General features: G+C 40.4%; 1 protein-coding gene and 1 non-coding gene across 3 annotated transcripts in view; both read left to right on the forward strand.

The window, feature by feature from the left end:
- Nucleotides 1–7,614: 7,614 nt before the first annotated feature.
- LOC142872461 (small nucleolar RNA U13) lies at nt 7,615–7,718 on the forward strand. The gene has a single exon (XR_012920718.1). It is a non-coding gene; the product is annotated as a small nucleolar RNA U13 (small nucleolar RNA).
- A 10,677-nt stretch (nt 7,719–18,395) lies between these two features.
- The window catches only part of BBS5 (Bardet-Biedl syndrome 5), a 28,379-nt gene continuing 26,255 nt past the window's right edge, over nt 18,396–20,519 (forward strand). Inside the window, exon 1 of one of the 2 annotated variants that reach the window (XM_012781885.2) lies at nt 18,396–18,553. In XM_012781885.2, coding sequence (XP_012637339.1) covers nt 18,495–18,553 — 59 coding nt within the window. In that variant the 5' untranslated portion in view covers nt 18,396–18,494. Of the gene's footprint in view, nt 18,554–18,584; nt 18,604–20,519 lie in introns of those variants that run through there. The other variant, XM_012781886.3, reaches the window with a different exon arrangement.

The raw sequence follows: 20,519 nt of genomic DNA on the forward strand, positions 1-20,519 counted from the left end.
TATCTTGCAGTAAAGCTGTAGTTATATCTGTCATGAATGAGTGACTGGACCACAAGATTTACCAGAAACTTTTGAAGTTACTAGCATTGGAATCCAAAAAAAAAAAAAAGGTATTAATCAACTCTAATTGTATAGAGATTATCACACTATCATTAGAGAGGAGCTTTTAGCTTTAACAGTAATTACTTTTTCCGTATTTAGAGTTTCACCAGGATTTCAGGGGGCTGAGAAAGTGCCCATAATAGGAATAGGCACTATCACATTTTGAAAATGTAAATAACTTGTGTTTAATTCATTCTATGTCCTGAAATAAATCATTTTTGCCAACAGCCCCATGTGTATCCACTTTTCTAGATTTGAAACACAGTCAACCCAAGTGTGTGTACACCACTGATGAATACCAATCTAATACCAAATATCGGCATTCAAAATAAGACCTGAGCACAGACAATAGCAACAGGATTGACTCATCACCGCTGTGGTTCTCTTTCCCTCACTCTCTCTGAGGATCAATTGCTCTAACTGCAATTACCCATTTTCTCTCACTGGAGAAGTTTCCAAGAGAGGTAAGAATGTAACTAGAAAAAAAAAAGGAGAAACTCAAATCTAAAAAGAGAGAATACATGGCAATAGAAAGATAAAGAGGTGAAATGTGTTGGATGAAGATTAAGTTGGTAATGAGTAATTAAGATCAAAGATAAACAAACAGCTTCCTTTTTTTAAAGTGAAATACTAGATTTCAGATTCTGTCAGTTAGCTCTAGAAAATATAAACTGGCTTAAACATAGAGTTGATTAGCATTTAGAAAAGAAACGGATGAGAATTCAGAGCAAGTTTCACAAATTAACCCCTTTTTCTCTTCTGCTAGGCTGTCTCCATTGGTAGATAAGGGACAGGTTACAGATTTCAGAAAGTCATATGACAAAGTATTTCGTGATAGCCTGGTAGGCCAAATGAGACAACTAAGCAATGTGGTAGGCAAGACTGGCAATGTATGAGGACAGAGAATATGACCAACTTGTTCACTGCTATATCTTCTCTATGCCTCATAGAGCATGACCCGGGCTCAAAAAATTTGTGTTGATCTCATAAAGTTAGGTGCATTCCTTGATGATTGAGGAGTAATACCTAAGCACATTGTTTTCTGGATCTTTGTCAACAGACTTTGTTTTATTTGCCTCTACCTCCAGGGCATAGAGTAGGCACTTAATAAAATTTGATAAATGAATGAATAAACCTATAGGTCTTTTTCAACATTCTTACAAATTTATTTTCTTTTTTTTTTTTTTTTTTTTTTTTTTTTTTTTTTTTTTTTTTTTTTTTTTTTTTTTTTTTTTTTTTTTTGAGACAGAGTCTCGCTTTGTTGCCCAGGCTAGAGTGAGTGCCCTGGCGTCAGCCTAGCTCACAGCAACCTCAAACTCCTGGGCTCCAGTGATCCTTCTGCCTCAGCCTCCCGGGTAGCTGGGACTACAGGCATGCACCACCATGCCCGGCTAATTTTTATATATATATATCAGTTGGCCAATTAATTTCTTTCTATTTATAGTAGAGACGGGGTCTTGCTCTTGCTCAGGCTGGTTTTGAACTCCTGACCTTGAGCAATCCGCCCGCCTCGGCCTCCCAAGAGCTAGGATTACAGGCGTGAGCCACAGCGCCCGGCCTACAAATTTATTTTCTTAGTCTTAACTTAGTCCACATTTTAATCAGTGATTTCATTGAAGATATATTTTTAAAAGGGATTACCACTTATTGTAACTGCACACATATTGAAACAATGTGTTCATGGATAGATAAAATACAATGGACGAAAAAGACATAGGTTAATATGAATATTACAAAATTTAGTATCACTAAATGTGTATTCAAAGCATGCACAAATGAAAAATAGAAGGGCTTTCAGCTTGAAATAATTTACTTTTTAAAAAGACATGACAGTGGCCAGGCGCGGTGGCTCACGCCTGTAATCCTAGCACTCTGGGAGGCTGAGGCAGGTGGATTGTTTGAGCTCAGGAGTTCGAGACCAGTCTGAGCAAGAGCTAGACCTCATCTCTACTAAAAAAAAAGAAACTAGCTGGACAACTAAAAATATATAGAAAAAATTAGCCGGGCATGGTGGCACATGCCTGTAGTCCCCACTACTCAGGAGGCTGAGGCAGAAGGATCGCTTGAGCCTAGGAGTTTGAGGTTGCTATGAGTAAAAAGAAGACCAGCCTAAGCAACATAACAAGACCCATCTCTACAAAAATAGCAAAATTAGCTGGGCATGGTAGAGTGCATCTGTTGTCCCAGCTACTCAGGAGACTGAGACAGGGGGATCATTTGAGCCCAGGAATTTGAGGCTATAGTGCACTATGATCATGCTTGTGAATAGCCACTGCACTCAGCCTGGGTAACACAGCAAGACCCATCTCTATAAATAAATAAAAGACCATGAAAGCACTAATTAAAAAAAAAATTTTTTTAAGCTGGAGTGTCCATTTAATAGCAAAGAAGAATTCAGAGCAAAAAAATTATCAGGAATAAAAAGGGTCATTACCATTACATAAAGAAAAAAGGTTCATTAATCAAAAATATATAATAATCCTAAATGGGTATACAACAATGGGTAAACAACAAAGTTTGAAAATACATAAAGCAAAAATTAACAAAATTGGAAGGGGAAGTGGACAAACTCACAATCATAGTTGGAAACTTCAACTCTCCTCTTTCGGTAGTCAATAGAACAAGTAGACAGAAAATCAGCAAGAATATAGAACTGACCAACACCATTAAGGAACTATATCTAATTGACATTTATAGAATGTTCTACCCAACAACAACATAATATAGTCTTTTCATGTGCACATGGAATATTCACCAAGATAGAGTATATACTGGGCTGTAAAATAAACCTTACCCAATATAAAAGAATTGAAATCATAAAAAGTTTTCTGACCATAAGAGAATTAAACTAAAAAGCAACAATAGCAAGCAAAAATTTCAAACACTTTGCAATTAAACAATAGACCTTTAAATATAATCAATGAATCAAAGAGTAAGTCGCAAGGAAAATTAGACAATGTTTTGAATTGAATGAAAATTAAAATACAAAATGTATAAATTTGTGGTATAGGCCGGACACAGTGGCTCATGCCTGTAATCCTAGCACTCTGGGTGGCCGAGGCGGATGGATCGATTGAGCTCAGGAGTTTGAGACCAGCCTGAGCAAGAACGAGACCTCATCTCCACTAAAAATAGAAAGAAATTAGCTGGACAACTAAAACTATATATAGAAAAAATTAGCCAGGCATGGTGGCGTATGCCTGTAGTCCCAGCTACTCAGGAGGCTGAGGCAGAAGGATTGCTTGAGCCCAGGAGATTGAGGTTGCTGTGAGCTAGGCTGACACCATGGCACTCTAGCCCAGGCAACAGAGTGAGACTCTGTCAAAAAAAAAAAGAAACATCTGGAGTGCAGTAGCTGTTCACTGGTTCACTGCAGTGAAACTCCTGGGCTCAACTGAGCCTTGCATCTCAGCCTTGCGTGTAGCTGGGACCATAGGCATGTACCACCACACCCAGCTCAAAAGCTAGTTCTTTGAAAGATCAATAAAATTGATCATGTATATGACATTCTTGAAAAGGCCAAACTACAGTGATGGAAAACAGATTAGTAGATTCCAAGGGCTAGGGATCACTGCAGGGTATGATTACAAAGATGTAGCAGGATGGAGTGATAGAATTTTGGGGGTGATAGAACTTGTTCTGTGTGCTGATTGTGGTGGTGGTTACACAAACCTATACTTGTGTTAAGACTCAGACACTAAAAATGTTGATTTTACTGTATTTTATTTTTTAAAACTATATAAACTTTTTAAAAAGATATGACAGTTTTTGTTGACCACAGCTCAGTATATGCCAAAAGTATGATTTAACCACAAAAAGAAACAGCTTGAGCTGCATTAATGGAAGTATTAAATCCAGACCAAAGAAAATTGTAGACCCATCGAATACTAAACTGATCAGACTGCATCTGTCGTATTCTGTACTGTTGGGGACATTGATAGAATCAACATCTGGGCAGCTGTGCACACTGGCTCATGACTGGCACTTTTGGGAGGCTGAGGTGGAAGGATGGCTTGAGGCCAGGAGTTCATGCTGAAGCTGACCAAAAGCGATACCCCTTCTCTACAAAAATAGAAAAATTAGCCTGTCATGGTGGCATGTACCTGTAGACCTTCAGGAAGCTGAGGCAGAAGGATCTCTAGAGCCCAGGAGTCTGAGGTTGCAGTCAGCTCTGATGACACCACTGCACTCTAGCCCAAGCAACAGAGCAAAACCCTGATTCAAAACAAAACAAAACAAAAGAATCAATACCATCTAGAAGAAGGTGCCAAAATGGTTAGAAGATGATAGAGGATTGGGAATATTTAGCCTGGAGAAGAGAAGAACTGACATGGTAACTCCCCTACTATATTAGAAAAATTGCACAGTAGTTTACTGAGCCTTATTTTGTATTACTTTTAAGGGAAGAACTGGGTCCCCTAGGGAGTTGTAACAAGAAGGCAAACCTTGAGTCACTAGAAAGAAGCTTTCTAATAATTCAAGTTGGGAATAAATAAAATGACCTGCCTAGATAAACAGTGAGCTTCTCATCATTGGAAATCATTGAAAATGTTCAAGCAGATGTTAAATAACCATTTATCAAGGTTATTGCCATATGGATTACTTCACTGAGTAGGAGACTAATCTATTTAACCCTAAGGTCTCTTCCAACTCTCCCTCCTATATTCTAAGTTATAAATGATGTTGTAAATCACCCTCACCCTGTATGTATCTCCAACTCCCTACAATTCATTATATTGTACCTTATATACAGGGTACTTACAAAATCTCCATGGACTCCTGCTGACACTGACCATCCCAAAATAGCTTTCAAGGCTGCTTTAATGATTTCCAACCAGCAACAGGGAAGAAGATATGCAGAAGGACATGTGAAATAACTAAAATCTGTGCACAGAATGGATAGATAACTTTTAGCCAGGATATTTTTGAGAATTTCTGACTCTGCTCTATGTTTGATGAGTTATTGTATCAGACCCAAAATGAACTATGGTGAGATTTAAGACCTATATTTAACTTCTTTCCACAAAGTCTAAACATTAAAAAGAAAAATAATGTAAAAATTTATTTTTTTAAATTAAAAAAAGACCTATATTGACTTCCTTGATCTTAAAAATTACCAATATGCTAAAATAAATACCCTTATTCTTTCCTGTACTTTTCAAATCTTTGAATCTCACTGTTTATATTTTCCTCTCCAGTTTTCTCGGTATGAATTATCTAGGCCTGAACCTTTCAAAAGTCTAGCTACGAATTAGGAGCAGGAGTCACTATTTAAGATCACTGTGGGCAAGATCAGGGCAGGAAGCAGGCTTAGCAGACATCAAGTTAACAAGGGTTGGGACAACAGGCTATGGAGATTAGTTTTGTCTGGCAGTACATAAGAGTCAGTGCAACTGATTGGTGTTGGGATATCTGAAGTTGGAACAGCAATATATAAGCTGTAGGTCAGGCACAGATTAGACAGGAAATTGATCAAAGGTCACATGACACCCCAATGATTCCAAGAGAGCAAAGTTGCACTGCTCAAGTCCAAGGCCATAATGATGCCTTTCTGCATCAGAGCCCACAGGCCTACCCAGTCAACTTCATTCCCTTGATGGAGCTCTGATTCTAAATCATTTACATTGGATGCAACTTCACCCTTTTCCGGGTGTTCATGAAGATATTATAGTTTCCTTTATCCATCCTTAAATTTAAATATACTCCAGAGGAGTATATTTTCTTTCTTTTCCCAACTCTGACCCAGGTGCGGCTCCAGGGTTTTTTGCTGATGTCACTCTGTAGAAGTGGACTTAATATTCTATTCCTCAGTGTTGGAAAGGGGGTCCTCCTTCTCTCGGTTGATATCTAGGCCCTCTGAGGCAGAAGAAATAGGATAATCTTAAATATCAGTTAACTAATGATACATATGTGTATATTTATGTATATTTCACAAAAAAGAAAAGAAATACATCAAAACGTCAACAGTTACTTCTCCTGAGTGGTGGAATGAATTGTATTTTTTTTTTAAACAGAGTCTCACTCTGTTGCCTGGGCTAGAGTGCCATGGCATCAGCCTAGTAGACAGCAAGCTCAAACACCTAGGCTTAAGTAATCCTGCCTCAGCCTCCTGAGTAGCTGGGACTACAGGCATGTTCCACCATGCCCATCTAATTTTTTCTAAATATTTTTAGTTGTCCAGCTAATTTCTTTCTGTTTTTAGTAGAGACGGGGGCTCTCGCTCTTGCTGAGGCTGATCTCAAACTCCAGACCTCGAGCGATCCACCTGCCTCGGCCTCACCAGAGTGCTAGGATTATAGACGTGAGCCACTGCGCTCAGCTAAGGCCAAGAATTTGAGAGCTTGTTTGGAGGTTCTAGCAGGGGAATGCAGTTACTCATTACCCTTGACCAAAGAATGGTCCTCCTCTATTGGGGAAGGCCTGAATTGGATTTTTAAAAGACTTTTCTCATTTCATTTTTTATATTTTATATGTGATTGTGTATTATTTTCAAGAAAAATATAAATGCTGTAAGTGAAAATATCTTATGTTTGTATGGTACATTATTATTTTCAAATTTATAAGCATAACTTTTCTCAGTGAATTCTTTGTATATTTTGAATATGTCATTTATCAGATGTGTTTTGCAAATATTTTCTCTCAGTCTATGGCTTGTCTTTTCATCCTCTTAACAGTGTCTTGCAGAATAAAAGTCTTAATTTTAATAAAGTCCAACTTATCCATTTTTTCTTTCATGGATTGTACTTTGGGTGTTGCTTCTAAAAACTCATCACCACCAAATGATTCTCTCATATAATTCTCTGTTATAATTCTGTTTATATCAGATAAATAATTCACTATTAAATCTCCAACTTCCAGATGAGGAAACAAAGACTAGAAGATTAACTAAAATGACTAAGCCCAGACATGCAGCAAGTAAGAGATTTGGAGCTGAATTATGTTCCAATGCTCTTTTCACTATATAATGTTGCAATGCCATCTAATCCTATTCTTCTTGCCTTTTTTTTTTTTTTCTGTTTTCTTTTGTCCTTTAAAGTTGCTTTCTAAATGTAGGACAAGCATGTTTTGTCAAAAGAAATGGCAACTTCTGGAGAAAAAAGGCTTAATGAAGCTAGTACAAAATTGATCATAGCGGCATTATTAGAAACATGCTCTAAGAGGCCGAGTGCCATACTCATGGCTATAATCTCAGCACTTTGGGAGGTTGAGGCAGGAGAATTGCTTGAGGCCAGGAATCTGAGACCACCCTGGGCAACATAGTGAGACTCCCATCTCTACAAAAACAATTTAAACACTAGCCAGACATGTTGGTATGCTCCTGTAGTCCTGAAAAAGCCAGGGCTCATTTCCCTAGAAATACACATACACACATTTTTCATACAATCTTAGGGTTTCTGGAATGCCATAGCTGCTCCCCAACATAAATATATGCAGAATTAGTTTAGCACTTCGTCCTCTGGGGAAAATATAAAATAATATAGGGAAATAATAATTATGAAAGCACCAGTGTAGATCCTTTTGTAGTTCATAAGTATGATGATTGGATTTTAATGCTTATGTGTGAGATATGCCTCCCTCAAACCTTGTTGCGATGTCGGCATATTACCCGTCTGACTAGGGAAAAAAAAAAAAGAAAGCACCAGTGTCTTTCCTATGCATAGTAGGCACTTCATAAATTCTTTATATTTAATCCAAAATATGATTAATTTGATTAATAGTAATTTTTTGCTTTCAAATAGAGAATCCATACCCACTCTGCATATATTCACTATTTTAAGAATTGGCCACAGGATGTCACTATTGTTCTAAGGAAAAGCTTGAACAGCCGGCAATACCCCCCCACCCCCTACCTCCCCCACGCCCCCCCCATGCCCCCTTTAATTTAAAAGAACTAAGCAATACCTGTGTGGTGAGGAAAGGAGGGGGAGGGCATTACTTTTGTATCCTGAGAGCTTGTTTTTGTTTTTTTAATAAATGTAATATTAACATAATTCATTATATTTGAATGTTCTACAAAAAATATTACATCAACCTAATATTTCAGAGTTGCTCTTGGTGAAAGAAAAAAAAAAAAGCACTCTGAGTTCAGAGACTTCCTTCTAACCCAGAAAATCCATGGGGAGTCTCAGTCATTCATTTACTCATTCATCAAAGATTTATTAAATGCCCTCTATGTGATAGGCACTGTGGAATCACAGTGTGCCAAGAGATTTGGGCACATCTGGTCACTCTCGCAGTAGGTTTGTAGTTAGGTCCCAGCTTAGGGTAGCAATATCACAGGGATTTGGTCTAAGATCCCTGTAGAAAACCTGGTCCCTCTAAACAGGCTCTTCTAGTTACTCTACCTGAAAAACAAACGTCATAATAATCCTATGTTAAATAGTGCTGCCTGGGGTAGTGCCCATCCATCACTGCTAAAGTGAGTAGCGAACAGTCATCTGTAGAATGGCTGCCTGGCCTGTGGCACCCTCCTTCTGGGCACCACTGAAGACATATCAACAGTCACACCAACAGTTTTGTTTTATAACAGTGTTTCTGAGCTATAATTCACATTCCATAAAATTCATCCTTTTAAAGCATACATACAAGTCAGTGGTTTTGGGCATATTCAGAGAATTGTGCCGTTGTCGCCACTGTCTAACTCCAGAACATTTTTATTACTTCAAAAAGAAACCCCATACTCACTAGCAGACACATCCTACTCCCACCCTTTCCCCAGTCCCTGACTACCACCAATCTACTTTCTGTCTCAGAGGATTTGTTTTTTCTGGACTCATGTAAATGGAATCATATAATATGCAGTGTTTTTAAATGGCAAACAAAAGTAATTCTGTCATGTAAGTCAATAATTCTTTTTTTTTAGACAGAGTCTCACTCTGTCACCCAGGCTAGAGTGCCATGGTGTCAGCCTAGCTCACAGCAACCTCAAACTCCTGGGCTCAAGCAATCCTCCTGCCTCAGCCTCCCAATTAGCTGGGACTACACATTATGACTCACACCAAGAGCATCAGCCTGGCTAATTTTTCTATTTTTAGTAAAGATGGGGTCTTGCTCTTGCTCAGGGTAGTCTTAAACTCCTGAGCTCAAGCTATCATCCTGCCTCAGCCTTCCACAGTGCTAGGATTACAGGCATGAGCCACTGTGCCCGGCAGTAAGTCAGTAATTCTGTCATAACTACCATGGCTTGATTGGGTGGGTTTCTGCTTCCAGAAAAGGACCTTCAGAGTAAGGCCTAATATATAAATCTGTAAATCCTAATAATATAGATCATGGACTCCCTTCGGGATTTTTTTTTTTGTTGTTTACTTGTCTAAGCAACATAGGTATTATGTGTACATTTAGGGGTAAACAAAAGAATCAAAAGAAAAAAAGAAACAATACAGGCAAATTGAAGTGAGGTTGGCTTTACTCAGGATCAAAGTGGCTGAAATTAATCATCTTCTAAAATCATTACTTTTGAAGTATGTTCTATGGAGTGTGGAGTCTGTTCGGGTATAGTGCTTGTATCTATTATCCTATATTCTGAAGTAGGAGACAATAAAAATGATCTACAAGCTTCTACTAGTCTATCTGAATTAATCATTAGATAAAATCCCAAGTTCTCCACCCAGGTACACAGGGTAGAGCAAGCTGACAATAGCTGACCTGGTGGTGGAAAGCAGTATCCACAGAGAGAAACCGGACTAGCCATCTTCCTCCCACCAATCCTTCAAGATAAGGACTATTAAAATTAAAAAATGAGACTCAATGGGATTGAATAACTTAACCAAGGAAGGTTACATCTCTGCTATGTGGGATTGTTTTTTTGTGAAATTGTTGCTTGGATGTGGGATTGTTAAGTAATGGCTAAAAGCAGAATCAGGAGACAAACTTTCTGGGTTCAAATCCTTATTTCTATAGCACACTACTTGTGTGAACTAGGACAAGTTCCTCAATCTCTTTGTTCTTTAAGCCACCTCTATAAGGAAGGGATACTAATAATACCTACTTTATAGTGTGGTTTTGAGGTCCAAATAAGTTAATACCTAAAGTGCTTAGAACAGTGCCTAGCATATGGAAAGCCCTATCTGTATAAGTATTAATTATTGCTATTTTTTTTTTTTTTTTTTGAGACAGAGTCTCACTTTGTTGCCCAGGCTAGAGTGAGTGCCGTGGCATCAGCCTAGCTCACAGCAACCTCAAACTCCTGGGCTCAAGCAATCCTGCCTCAGCCTCCCGAGTAGCTGGGACTACAGGCATGCGCCACCATGTCCAGCTAATTTTTTCTCTATATATTAGTTAGCCAATTAATTTCTATTTATAGTAGAGACGGGGTCTCGCTCTTGTTCAGGCTGGTTTCGAACTTCTGACCTCGAGCGATCTGCCCACCTCGGCCTCCCAGAGTGCTAGGATTACAGGTGTGAGCCACCATGCCCAGCCTACTATTGCTATTATTAAAGTCCAGGTTTGCCTGAATTTGAAGTGTTTGATTGTGCCTCTCTATGCTTACCCTATATTCTTGCAGGTTAAAAATCCTGAGTACTTGCCATATTAAAAATGGTGCCTGGGAAGGACTGTGGCCTGAGCTGAACTGGCAGTGCTGCAAAATGTGGCCTCTCAGTCAGTGTGCAGGCCTGGCACAGTGAGTACACAGGTGGTGCCCCCCTGTTCACACTCTCCATGATGCCTGCTGCATCTTGTTCCTCCATCCACTATGCACAAATATCACAGCTCTGACATGCATCGCAATATCCGTGCATTATAAGGATGGAGGAGGAGGGTTTGAAGAGCTGCTGTCTCTGGCTACAGCTCTATTACATCAATATAGAAACAGACTAGTAAAGTTTCTCCATTTTCCAAAAATGAGAAGCAAAACCAGGCCAATGAAGTGATAACAAAAACTAGTAGACCAGGTGCAGTGGCTCACACCTGTAATCCTAGCACTCAGGGAAGCTGAAGTAGGAGCATCACTTGAGCTCAGGAGTTCCAGACCAGCCTGAGCAAGAGCAAGACCCCCATCTCTACAAAAAATAGAAAAATTAGCCAGGTATGGTGGCACACTGCCATAGTTTCAGCTACTCGGAAGGCTGAGGCAGGAGGATCTCTTGAGCCCAGGAATTTGAGTTGCAGTGAGTTATGATGATGCTACTACACTCTTGTTGGGGTGACAGAGCGAGACTCTGTCTCAGAAAAAAAAACTAATGGCCAAAAGGGTATTTTCCTGTCCATGTGCCAAAGAAATAGGGGCAATTAAGCTGATTTATGGCAACAGTGATGATGTCAACAATATCTTTATTTTAAGAGGACTAAGTCCTTTAAGTCTTAGGTCCTACAAGTCTGCCCAGATACCCAGGAGAAGGAAGCAGGAGTTGGGGGACTGGTTCTCCGAAACATAAATAAAGAAGGCAAACTTGGCCGGGCGCGGTGGCTCACGCCTGTAATCCTAGCTCTTGGGAGGCCGAGGCGGGCGGATTGCTCAAGGTCAGGAGTTCAAAACCAGCCTGAGCAAGAGCGAGACCCTGTCTCTACTATAAATAGAAAGAAATTAATTGGCCAACTGATATATATATAAAAAAAAATTAGCCGGGCATGGTGGCGCATGCCTGTAGTCCCAGCTACTCGGGAGGCTGAGGCAGAAGGATCGCTCAAGCCCAGGAGTTTGAGGTTGCTGTGAGCTAGGCTGACGCCACGGCACTCACTCTAGCCTGGACAACAAAGCAAGACTCTGTCTCAAAAAAAAAAAAAAAAAAAAAAAAAGAAGGCAAACTTGACTTTTAAGGTTTTTTTTTTTTTTTTTTTTAGACAGAGTCTTGCTTTGTTGCCCAGGCTAGAGTGAGTGCCGTGGCATCAGCCTAGCTCACAGCAACCTCAAACTCCTGGGCTCAAGCAATCCTACTGCCTCAGCTTCCCAAGTAGCTGGGACTACAGGCACATGCCACCATGCCCGGCTAATTTTTTCTATATATATTAGTTGGCCAATTAATTTCTTTCTATTTATAGTAGAGATGGGGTCTCGCTGTTTCTCAGGCTGGTTTTGAACTCCTGACCTGGAGCAATCTGCCCGCCTCGGCTTCCCAGAGTGCTAGGATTACAGGCATGAGCCATCGCTCCTGGCCTAAGTTTTCTTAATAAAATATATTATCTCTATATTTGCAAAACTTTCTGCTTGCCTCCCTGGAATTGTTTTAGAGAAGAATTAGTAGTCAATAAATAAGCAAATCCCTGCTGTTTGTGGCCTTGGAGCTGCCGTGCAGGGTTGATCACATAAGCAGAAGCTCATTAACAATCCCATACCTACAATTTCCAGCACTTGCCATTGTGACTATATTTTGGAAATCTCTGTTGTTTCTATAAATACCTAGAGCATCTCTCTCCTTGTTCTCAATTTTGGCTATACATTAGAATCACATAGGGAGTTTAAAAAACCATTGGTGCCTAGGCCCCCAGAGAGTCTGTTTCCACGGGTCTGGGATGTAGCCTGAGCATCAGGAATGCCAAACGCTCCTGAGTCATAGGCAACCAAGTTGAGAGCCGGAGCTTGGCTGACAGTTACATGGGTCTCTGGTCCTGTCTCAGTTTCAGCTGTTCTAGAGGATGGCTGCCCGTATTTTGAGGTCACCCTTGAAGTCCTTTCACTACTAAGTGAATTTTAATTTTCTGTATGGCCCATGGCTTATATTTTATGTCAGATCATCCCAACCTGAGCCTTCAGGGCAGGTCTCCTAAATTATCACGAGTTAGTGAGAGTTACCTCTCTCACAACCTCAGCTGAAATGAACCCTGAAAGATACCTAGGTGTCTTAGTCAGTTAGTACTACAACAAATTACTATAGACTGAGTTACTTAAACAACAAAGATTTATTTCTCACAGTTCTAGAGGCTGGAAAATCCGATATCAATGTGTTAGCAGATTTGGTATCTGCTGGCGCCTACTTCCAGGTTTGTAGACAACATCTTCTCCTTGTATCCTCACATGATGGAGACAGAAAGTTTGGTCCCTTCATCCCTTCATAACAGCATTCATCCCATCCACGAGGACTCCGTCCCATGACCTAGTTACCTTCCAAAGGCCACTTCCCAATACCATCACATTAGGGTTTAAGATTTCAACATATGAATTTGGGAGGGGGTGGTCATTGGGGGAACATTCAGTCCATAACACCAAGTAATAGAGATTAATTAAAGGATAAGTTTGACTATAAACTTAGAAAAGAAACTTGGTTCTGGTAATATGTGGATTGTTTAAAAATTATATTCAATTCTTTTGTTTTTCTTCTTACTAGACTAGGCTAGAATTATATTATTTCAGTACAGGGTCCTATATAAATATGTAGTGTGACTAAAGTTTGTAATTTAACTCTAAAGCAGTGTATTTCCTTTTTTGCTGTCATAGAAAGATGGAAATCAAAAGGAAACTACCAACCAAAGAAAGAACATCTTAGAAGATGATTGGGCCAATGAAAATGAATACTGAATTGAGCATTGAGCAGTTATTTCCATTCCACAACAGACACTTACAAAGCAGCATAAGTGGCTGGCACTGTGCCAAGAAATGCCCCCTGGGATGACCATCTAGTGAAGGATCAGATAATTTCAACATACCGTGGTCAGTGCTCCACTAGAAAGAAGTGACAGAGCAGGAACCTTGAACTCAAAAGGGAGAATGGTGGAGGGCAGGGAAGTCTCCTTGTGGAGGAAATGCGTTAGCTAAGTTTTAAAAGATAAGTGTTCTCCAAGTGAGGTAAATTATTGAGGTTTAGGAAATAGGGCCTCACTTAATCATACTCCAACTTCCTCTAGGTTCTGAATCAATCAAGAAATTGACCCATGGGTCAACTAGGGATCAAAATCTTAGCTTTACTGTTGTTACCTTGGCATTACTCTGAGTGACCAAGACTTTGCCAGGAGGCTGGAGCACAGTGGTGTGACCCCAGCTCTCTACAACCTTGAACTCCTGAGCTCAAGCGATACTACTGCCTCAGCCTCTGAAGTAACTGGGACAACAAGATGTGCACCACCACACCCAACTAATTTTTTTTTTTTGGTAGAAATAGGAGTCTCACTGTGTTGTCCAGACTGGTCTTGAACTCCTGGCCTCAAGGAATCCTACTGTCTCAGCCTCTCAAAGTGCTTTCTGGTCATACTTCCTGAAATCTATGGTTATGTAGACAAAGCAGTTTGTTTAGTATGTCCAAATTATTCATTATTATTCACCAAGTAAAGCAACTCATAGGAGTCGTTAAAGGACCTATAAGGAGAACATATTTTTATTTCTCACAAATTGTAATTGAAGAGAAACAGAACTTCTTTGTTTTTATTTGAACTCATACCAGAATCAATTCTGAGCTGTGTAGTCTATTTGGCACACACTGATTTATGGACATTCATATTTATAATCAATCTTTTTTTTTTTTTTTTTTTTTTTTGAGACAGAGTCTCGCTTTGTTGCCCAGGCTAGAGTGAGTGCCATGGCATCAGCCTAGCTCACAGCAACCTCAAACTCCTGGCTCAAGCAATCCTCCTGCCTCAGCCTCCCGAGTAGCTGGGACTACAGGCATGCGCCACCATGCCCGGCTAATTTTTTGTATATATATTAGTTGGCCAATTAATTTCTTTCTATTTTATAGTAGAGACGGGGTCTCGCTCTTGCTCAGGCTGGTTTCGAACTCCTGACCTCGAGCAATCCGCCCGCCTCGGCCTCCCAGAGAGCTAGGATTACAGGCGTGAGCCACCGCGCCCGGCCTATAATCAATCTTGATCCTAAAAGCTAAATGGGAGATGTCTAGACCAGCTTCTTCTGGAGCCTAGAGGCAATACAATTACAGAATTGTTCAATAAAAATTTAAGAACTATTGCTGCAGCATATATATATATGCATAATATATATATATATGAAATATTGATCTCTGTCAACCACATGTAAATTTCTGTGGCTGGCCACCTTAGACCCAAAGGCAATCAAAGGCACAGTAGTAAAGTCATCTCTATTAGAGTATATAAAATTAGGAGCCATGAAATGTATCTCCTCTTTCTAATTTCTATAGGAGAGAAACATTCACACAGTCTTTCTGTTTATAGTAGATTTACTTAAAGTTTTGTGAGATGAGTGGGGTTTACATCACACAATCCTACAGGTAACATAAAACTGAGAATTAGTTTTTCATGCCATTTAAATGACCTTCTGCCATGAAGTTGCATTTCCACTTCTGAACCTCCCACCTGGTTTCTCAGCTCTCCTTTCCCTTTTTTCTTCCTCTCCCCTCACAATATAAGTATCCTAAAGCTAGCTACATAAGCTGGCAACATTCTGGAAAGCATTTTTCATGCTGCTTGCTTTTTTATTAGTACACATAGTATTATAGCTTACAAAATGGATTTTCTAAGCTTTAATAGTTATGTTATAATCAGTAAATGCTAGAAATTCCAAGAAATAGACAACTTTTTTCTTCTTAGTATGACCTCTCTAATCTTTAAAATTTAACCTGGTGGTTAATGTACCGGAAATAGTTCCAACATCATCAGATTGTTTTTGTGTTTTGGATTTGGATGAAAGAACAGTAACAATTAAACTCATTCCATTCATAATGCTTATGTTTAATGCTGTGAGAGGTTGCACTTTTATCAGCCCATTGAGCACTGAAGCTCAATTTGAGTGTACAAATCATATTATAAGACAAAATAATAATCCTTTAAATGTGTTGCTATGTACTATGATGGTGTGTTATTAACATAACTTTGGGCACCTATGGGTTGAAAATGTTTGTAAAAATGTTTTATAAAAATGATTAATAATGGAATATAAATAATTATAGACATTTTCCTTGTTCTTTTTTCTACAGAAGATATGTAGGAGCTATGATGTAGAGCTATGATGTAGATTGACTTAGATCAAGGCCATGTTATGTGTGTAGTACAATGGTACTTCAACATGGATATGAATGATTGTACTTAGTTTTGGTGGAATGGCTGCCACATAAATGCCTATCATTTTGTCAGTGGAGATCAACATATAAAGACCTGTTCATTTTTTAAATGGAGGTTGGGTTAATGTTATAAATGTGAATTTAGGAGTATTATTTGACGGTCTGAAAGGTTTCGATTGGAGAGGAGGATCTATCCAGGCAGAGGACTGCATAAAGAAAAGCACAAGGCATATACTGGGAATCAGAGCTTTAATAGTTCAGGATACCTGGCCATTGGTAAATAGTGAAATGTAAGACTAGAATTCTGTGGTAACCTGGCTTGATAATGATAAGGATAAAGATAATTATAAAGAGAAATTAGCCTGTTACAGGTTAAGGAAGAGACATTAAAGGTATGGTGAATGGAAGTAGAGTGATTCACTTAGTAGTCATTGGTTTGTTTCTTATTTGACCAGATTGAAAGTCAATAGGGCTATTGACATTGGGAAGAGGAGGCCTGGTTCTTCTCCTTAAAACATCATCAACAACAACAAAGCATCAAAACACAGGGGCTACAGCTACCACAAGGAGAACTAGGTATCTTGGAAGAAAGATACAAGGCAAAAAGTAGACAACCTTCTTCTCTTCCCCATCTTACCCTATGTACACCTCCTCTACATAACCAACAACTTTTTATAGAAAATGAACATTTTTTTACAGCATGGCACACTATTCTTAACAACATATTAACATATTAATTGCTGATGAGTTTAGTCACAAATTGAGAATTTTTGTGTGTATAGCATTCCTTTTTCAATGATTTAAGAAAACAGGGCGACTTCTGGGGCCCCCCTCTCTTGGGGCCCTAGAACCTCGTCCAAAAAAAAAATAATAATAAAAAAAAAAAAAAGAAAACACATTTCTCAATGCTGCAACCTCTCTGATATCCAGGAATACAACCATAGAACATCTTGTACATAAGTCACAATGTTTCATTCTATTTTGCATATGCTTGAAGTCTTTAAATGGATCCCACGATTTCTTTTTTTTTTTTTTCTTTTTGAGTCTCAGTTTGTTGCCCAGGCTAGAGTGAGTGTCGGTGGTGTCAGCCTAGCTCACAGCAACCTAAATCTCCTGGGCTCAAGCAATCCTTCTGCCTCAGCCTCCCGAGTAGCTAGGACTACAGGCATGTGCCACCATGCCCGGCTAATTTTTTGTATATATATTTTCAGTTGGTCAATTAATTTCTTTCCATTTTTAGTAGAGACAGGGTCTCACTCAGGCTTGTTTCACACTCCTGACCTCGAGCAATCTTCCCGCCTCAGCCTCCCAGCGTGCTAGGATGACAGGCATGAGCCACGACGCCTGGCCTTAAAAACATCATTGAGGACTCTAAAGAGCTTTTGTTTATATGGCTCATATCTGTGAATATTTAATGAGATTTCTTTATTAATTTAAAAGTAACAATAACTCATTATTTATTAACATATATAACATTTTTAAAATAATATTTTCAAAAAATTGTGAGAAGAGTAACAGTGCTTTACATTTTTACAAATCTTTTTAATGTCTGGCTTAATAAAAGGTAGCTGGATTCACATATATGCTTCCACATATCATATAACCTCTGTAAAACTCCACTGTACATTTATGAGTGAATGAGTGTTAAAAAGGCAAATAATGTCTTCACATTATTATGACTATAGATTGACCTCGTGGGTCCCCTGAAGAGATCTTGCCAACCCCCAGAAGACGCTAGTTCACTCTTTGTGAACTATTGATTTAAAGAATTGTCATGTGTTGAGAGAAGAAAAGCACCTTGATTCATTCGAAAAGCATTTATTGGGTCCTCCTCTGTGCTAGGCATTGCTCAAAGCAATGAACTATTATAGATAGATCAGGTGCCTGTCCTCAGGTTGTTCTCAGAAGGGGATACAAAGATGAGGGGCAGCCACAGTTGACATTTGATTTGAGACTAAAGTGACCAACAGCAGGCCATGCAGAGATCTGGGGAAAGAAACAGCGTTCCAAATAAAGAAAGGGGGCCCTCCAAAGGCTCTGAGCCCTGCCTGCCTGGAGTACAGACAGAAGGAGGAAACGGGGCTTGAGGACGGAGAGGTGGGCAGGGCCAAATCGGGCGGGACTCAGGTAAGGAATTGGAAGTTTTAAGTTTGAATTTCTTGACGGTGCAAAGAAATGGTGGGAAGGGTGGAATGACTAAAGAATGTCTGTGTGGAGGCCAGGAAGGTCGCCCGGAGGTCATGCACACTGTCCTCGGCCCGGGCGGCGGCCGCTCTGAGGCTCCCTCCCTTCCCAATCCCTGCTTCGCGGCTCAAATCGCCTTAATGACGCGGAAGGGCTGGGGGAAGCGCGCGCGCGCTATCTCGCGGAAGCTTGGGTCTCAGCGCCCGCCGTACACGTCGTGACAGAGGCGGCCCGTTGCCGTGGAGCCGGCGAGACGCGGCTGGGCCTCCCGGCTGTGGAGAGCGCCGGCCGCGGGCCTCAGTCACCATGTCGGTGCTGGACGCGCTTTGGGAAGACCGGGATGTCCGCTTCGACGTGTCCTCGCAGTGAGTTTCCAAGGTTCCGCCTGGCCCTGCAGCCGGTAGAAGGCGCCGCGGTGCGAGTTCGAGACCCCGGGGAGTTGGGGGGGGGAGCCTGCACCCCCACAGCTCACGGCCCTGGCCAGCGTGGGAGGAGCTTTGCGCCAGACGTCTGGCCTCGGGAGACCCCAGACTGGCGGGGCCCTCGCGTCCTTTCTGAGGCCGGCGCCACAGCACGAACGCATTTAGATTACATAGTTGCGGCCCCGTGCTGTCTTCAGCCCCATCCTGGCCCAAGAAGCCCATCAGAAATGCGAAACTGAATATGCCTGAGACCAGCCTGGGCTAGGGTCCAGTCCACTCAAGTGGGCTTGGGAGTTCAGTTTTGTGTGGTGGTAGGAATGTAGGGCAGGACTCAGGAAGCTAGGGTTCTAAAACTAGGTCTAGAATAATGACACATCTTGTGGGTCTTTGGACAAATGATTTCATCATTCTAAGCTGGAGTGTTCTTGTCTGTAAAATGAGGGAGGTGAGAATAAGCAGTCTTCAAAATTCCTAACTATGCAAACTTTATGTTAGTACTAAGTCTTCATCTAGTTATTCATGTAAACCACCAAGAAGGAGGAGACCTCTTTTGGAACCTCTCAAAGAGAAGCTTTATTTTTAGAAAATATCATACTTTAAAAGAGAAGACGGTTAGAAATCTGCCCCAAAATCCAGGGAGAAATATGCCCATTGGGATATTAAGTGATGGAATCGGTAAAGCTAAGGTTCTTGGATTAATGGTGTGGAGCTTCTTAGCTACTTCTCACGGTTCCTTATTATGGACAGCACTTCCTTAGATGGAAAAATGAAATACTGATGCATCTCCCAGGCTTGGTTGTGCCTGGATCTAATACTAACATCATGTTAGATCCTTTAAGAAGTTAGGGAAAGGGGCCGGGCGCGGTGGCTCACGTCTGTAATCCTAGCAACTCTGAGAGGCCAAGGTGGGCGAATAGCTAGAGATCAGGAGTTCGAAAGCAGTCTGAGCAAGAGCGAGACCCTGTCTCTACTATAAATAGAAAGAAATTAATTGGCCAACTAATATATATAGAAAAAATTAGCCGGGCATGGTGGCGCATGCCTGTAGTCCCTGCTACTCAGGAGTTGGAGGCTGGAAGAGTTGGAGCCCAGGAGTTGGAGGTTGCTGTGAGCTAGGCTGATGCCATGGCACTTAGCCTGGGCAACAAAGCGAGACTCTGTCTCAAAAAAAAAAGAAGTTAGAGAAAAGAATTTGTAAAATTACAAGCCATAGTTATGTATTACATACATTCAATGACTTTTTTCTGCCATTCTTGGAGGGTTTTAATCCAAACAAAAGTGTATTTCATGAACATTTTTGGTTTATTAAATATTTATCAAATGTTTATTATGTGCTAGTTCTGCGTCCCCAATCCCCAGACCGCAGAGCTCAACCACCACCCCATGAAAAATTGTCTTGCATAAAACTGGTCCCTGGTGTTTAAAAGGTTAGAGACCGCTGTGCTAATTACTGTGCTGATAGCTAGAGAAATAAAAATAATAGGAAATGATACTCATACCCTCCCCCTATTCTAGTGTAGGATATACACATAGACAATGGTAATAAATGTGGTAAGTACCATTCCATTCTGAAAACATGAACAAAAAGTTGGGGACCAGTTTATTCTGCGTGGGGGAGGGCTCAAAAAATATTATTTGAGTTGGTCCCTGAAGGATGGACGTAATCTTGTCAGCATAGACAGGAGGAGGGTATTGCAGGGAGGGAAAAAAGAAAGAATTAAACAAACATTAGAAGCAGAGTCAGGGAGATAGATATAACTTCATTGGCTAGAAGGCAGGACCTCTGTTAGGGAGAGGTTGAAAGTACAAACAGAACGTTAGCCAGATTGTGAAATTTTCAGCTGAGGATTTTTTTTTTTTTGAGACATAGTCTCACTCTGTTGTCCTGGCTAGAGTGCCATGGCATCAG

Source organism: Microcebus murinus, chromosome 8 (genome assembly GCF_040939455.1).
Source record: "Microcebus murinus isolate Inina chromosome 8, M.murinus_Inina_mat1.0, whole genome shotgun sequence".
In the NCBI taxonomy this organism is placed as follows: Eukaryota; Metazoa; Chordata; class Mammalia; order Primates; family Cheirogaleidae; genus Microcebus; species Microcebus murinus.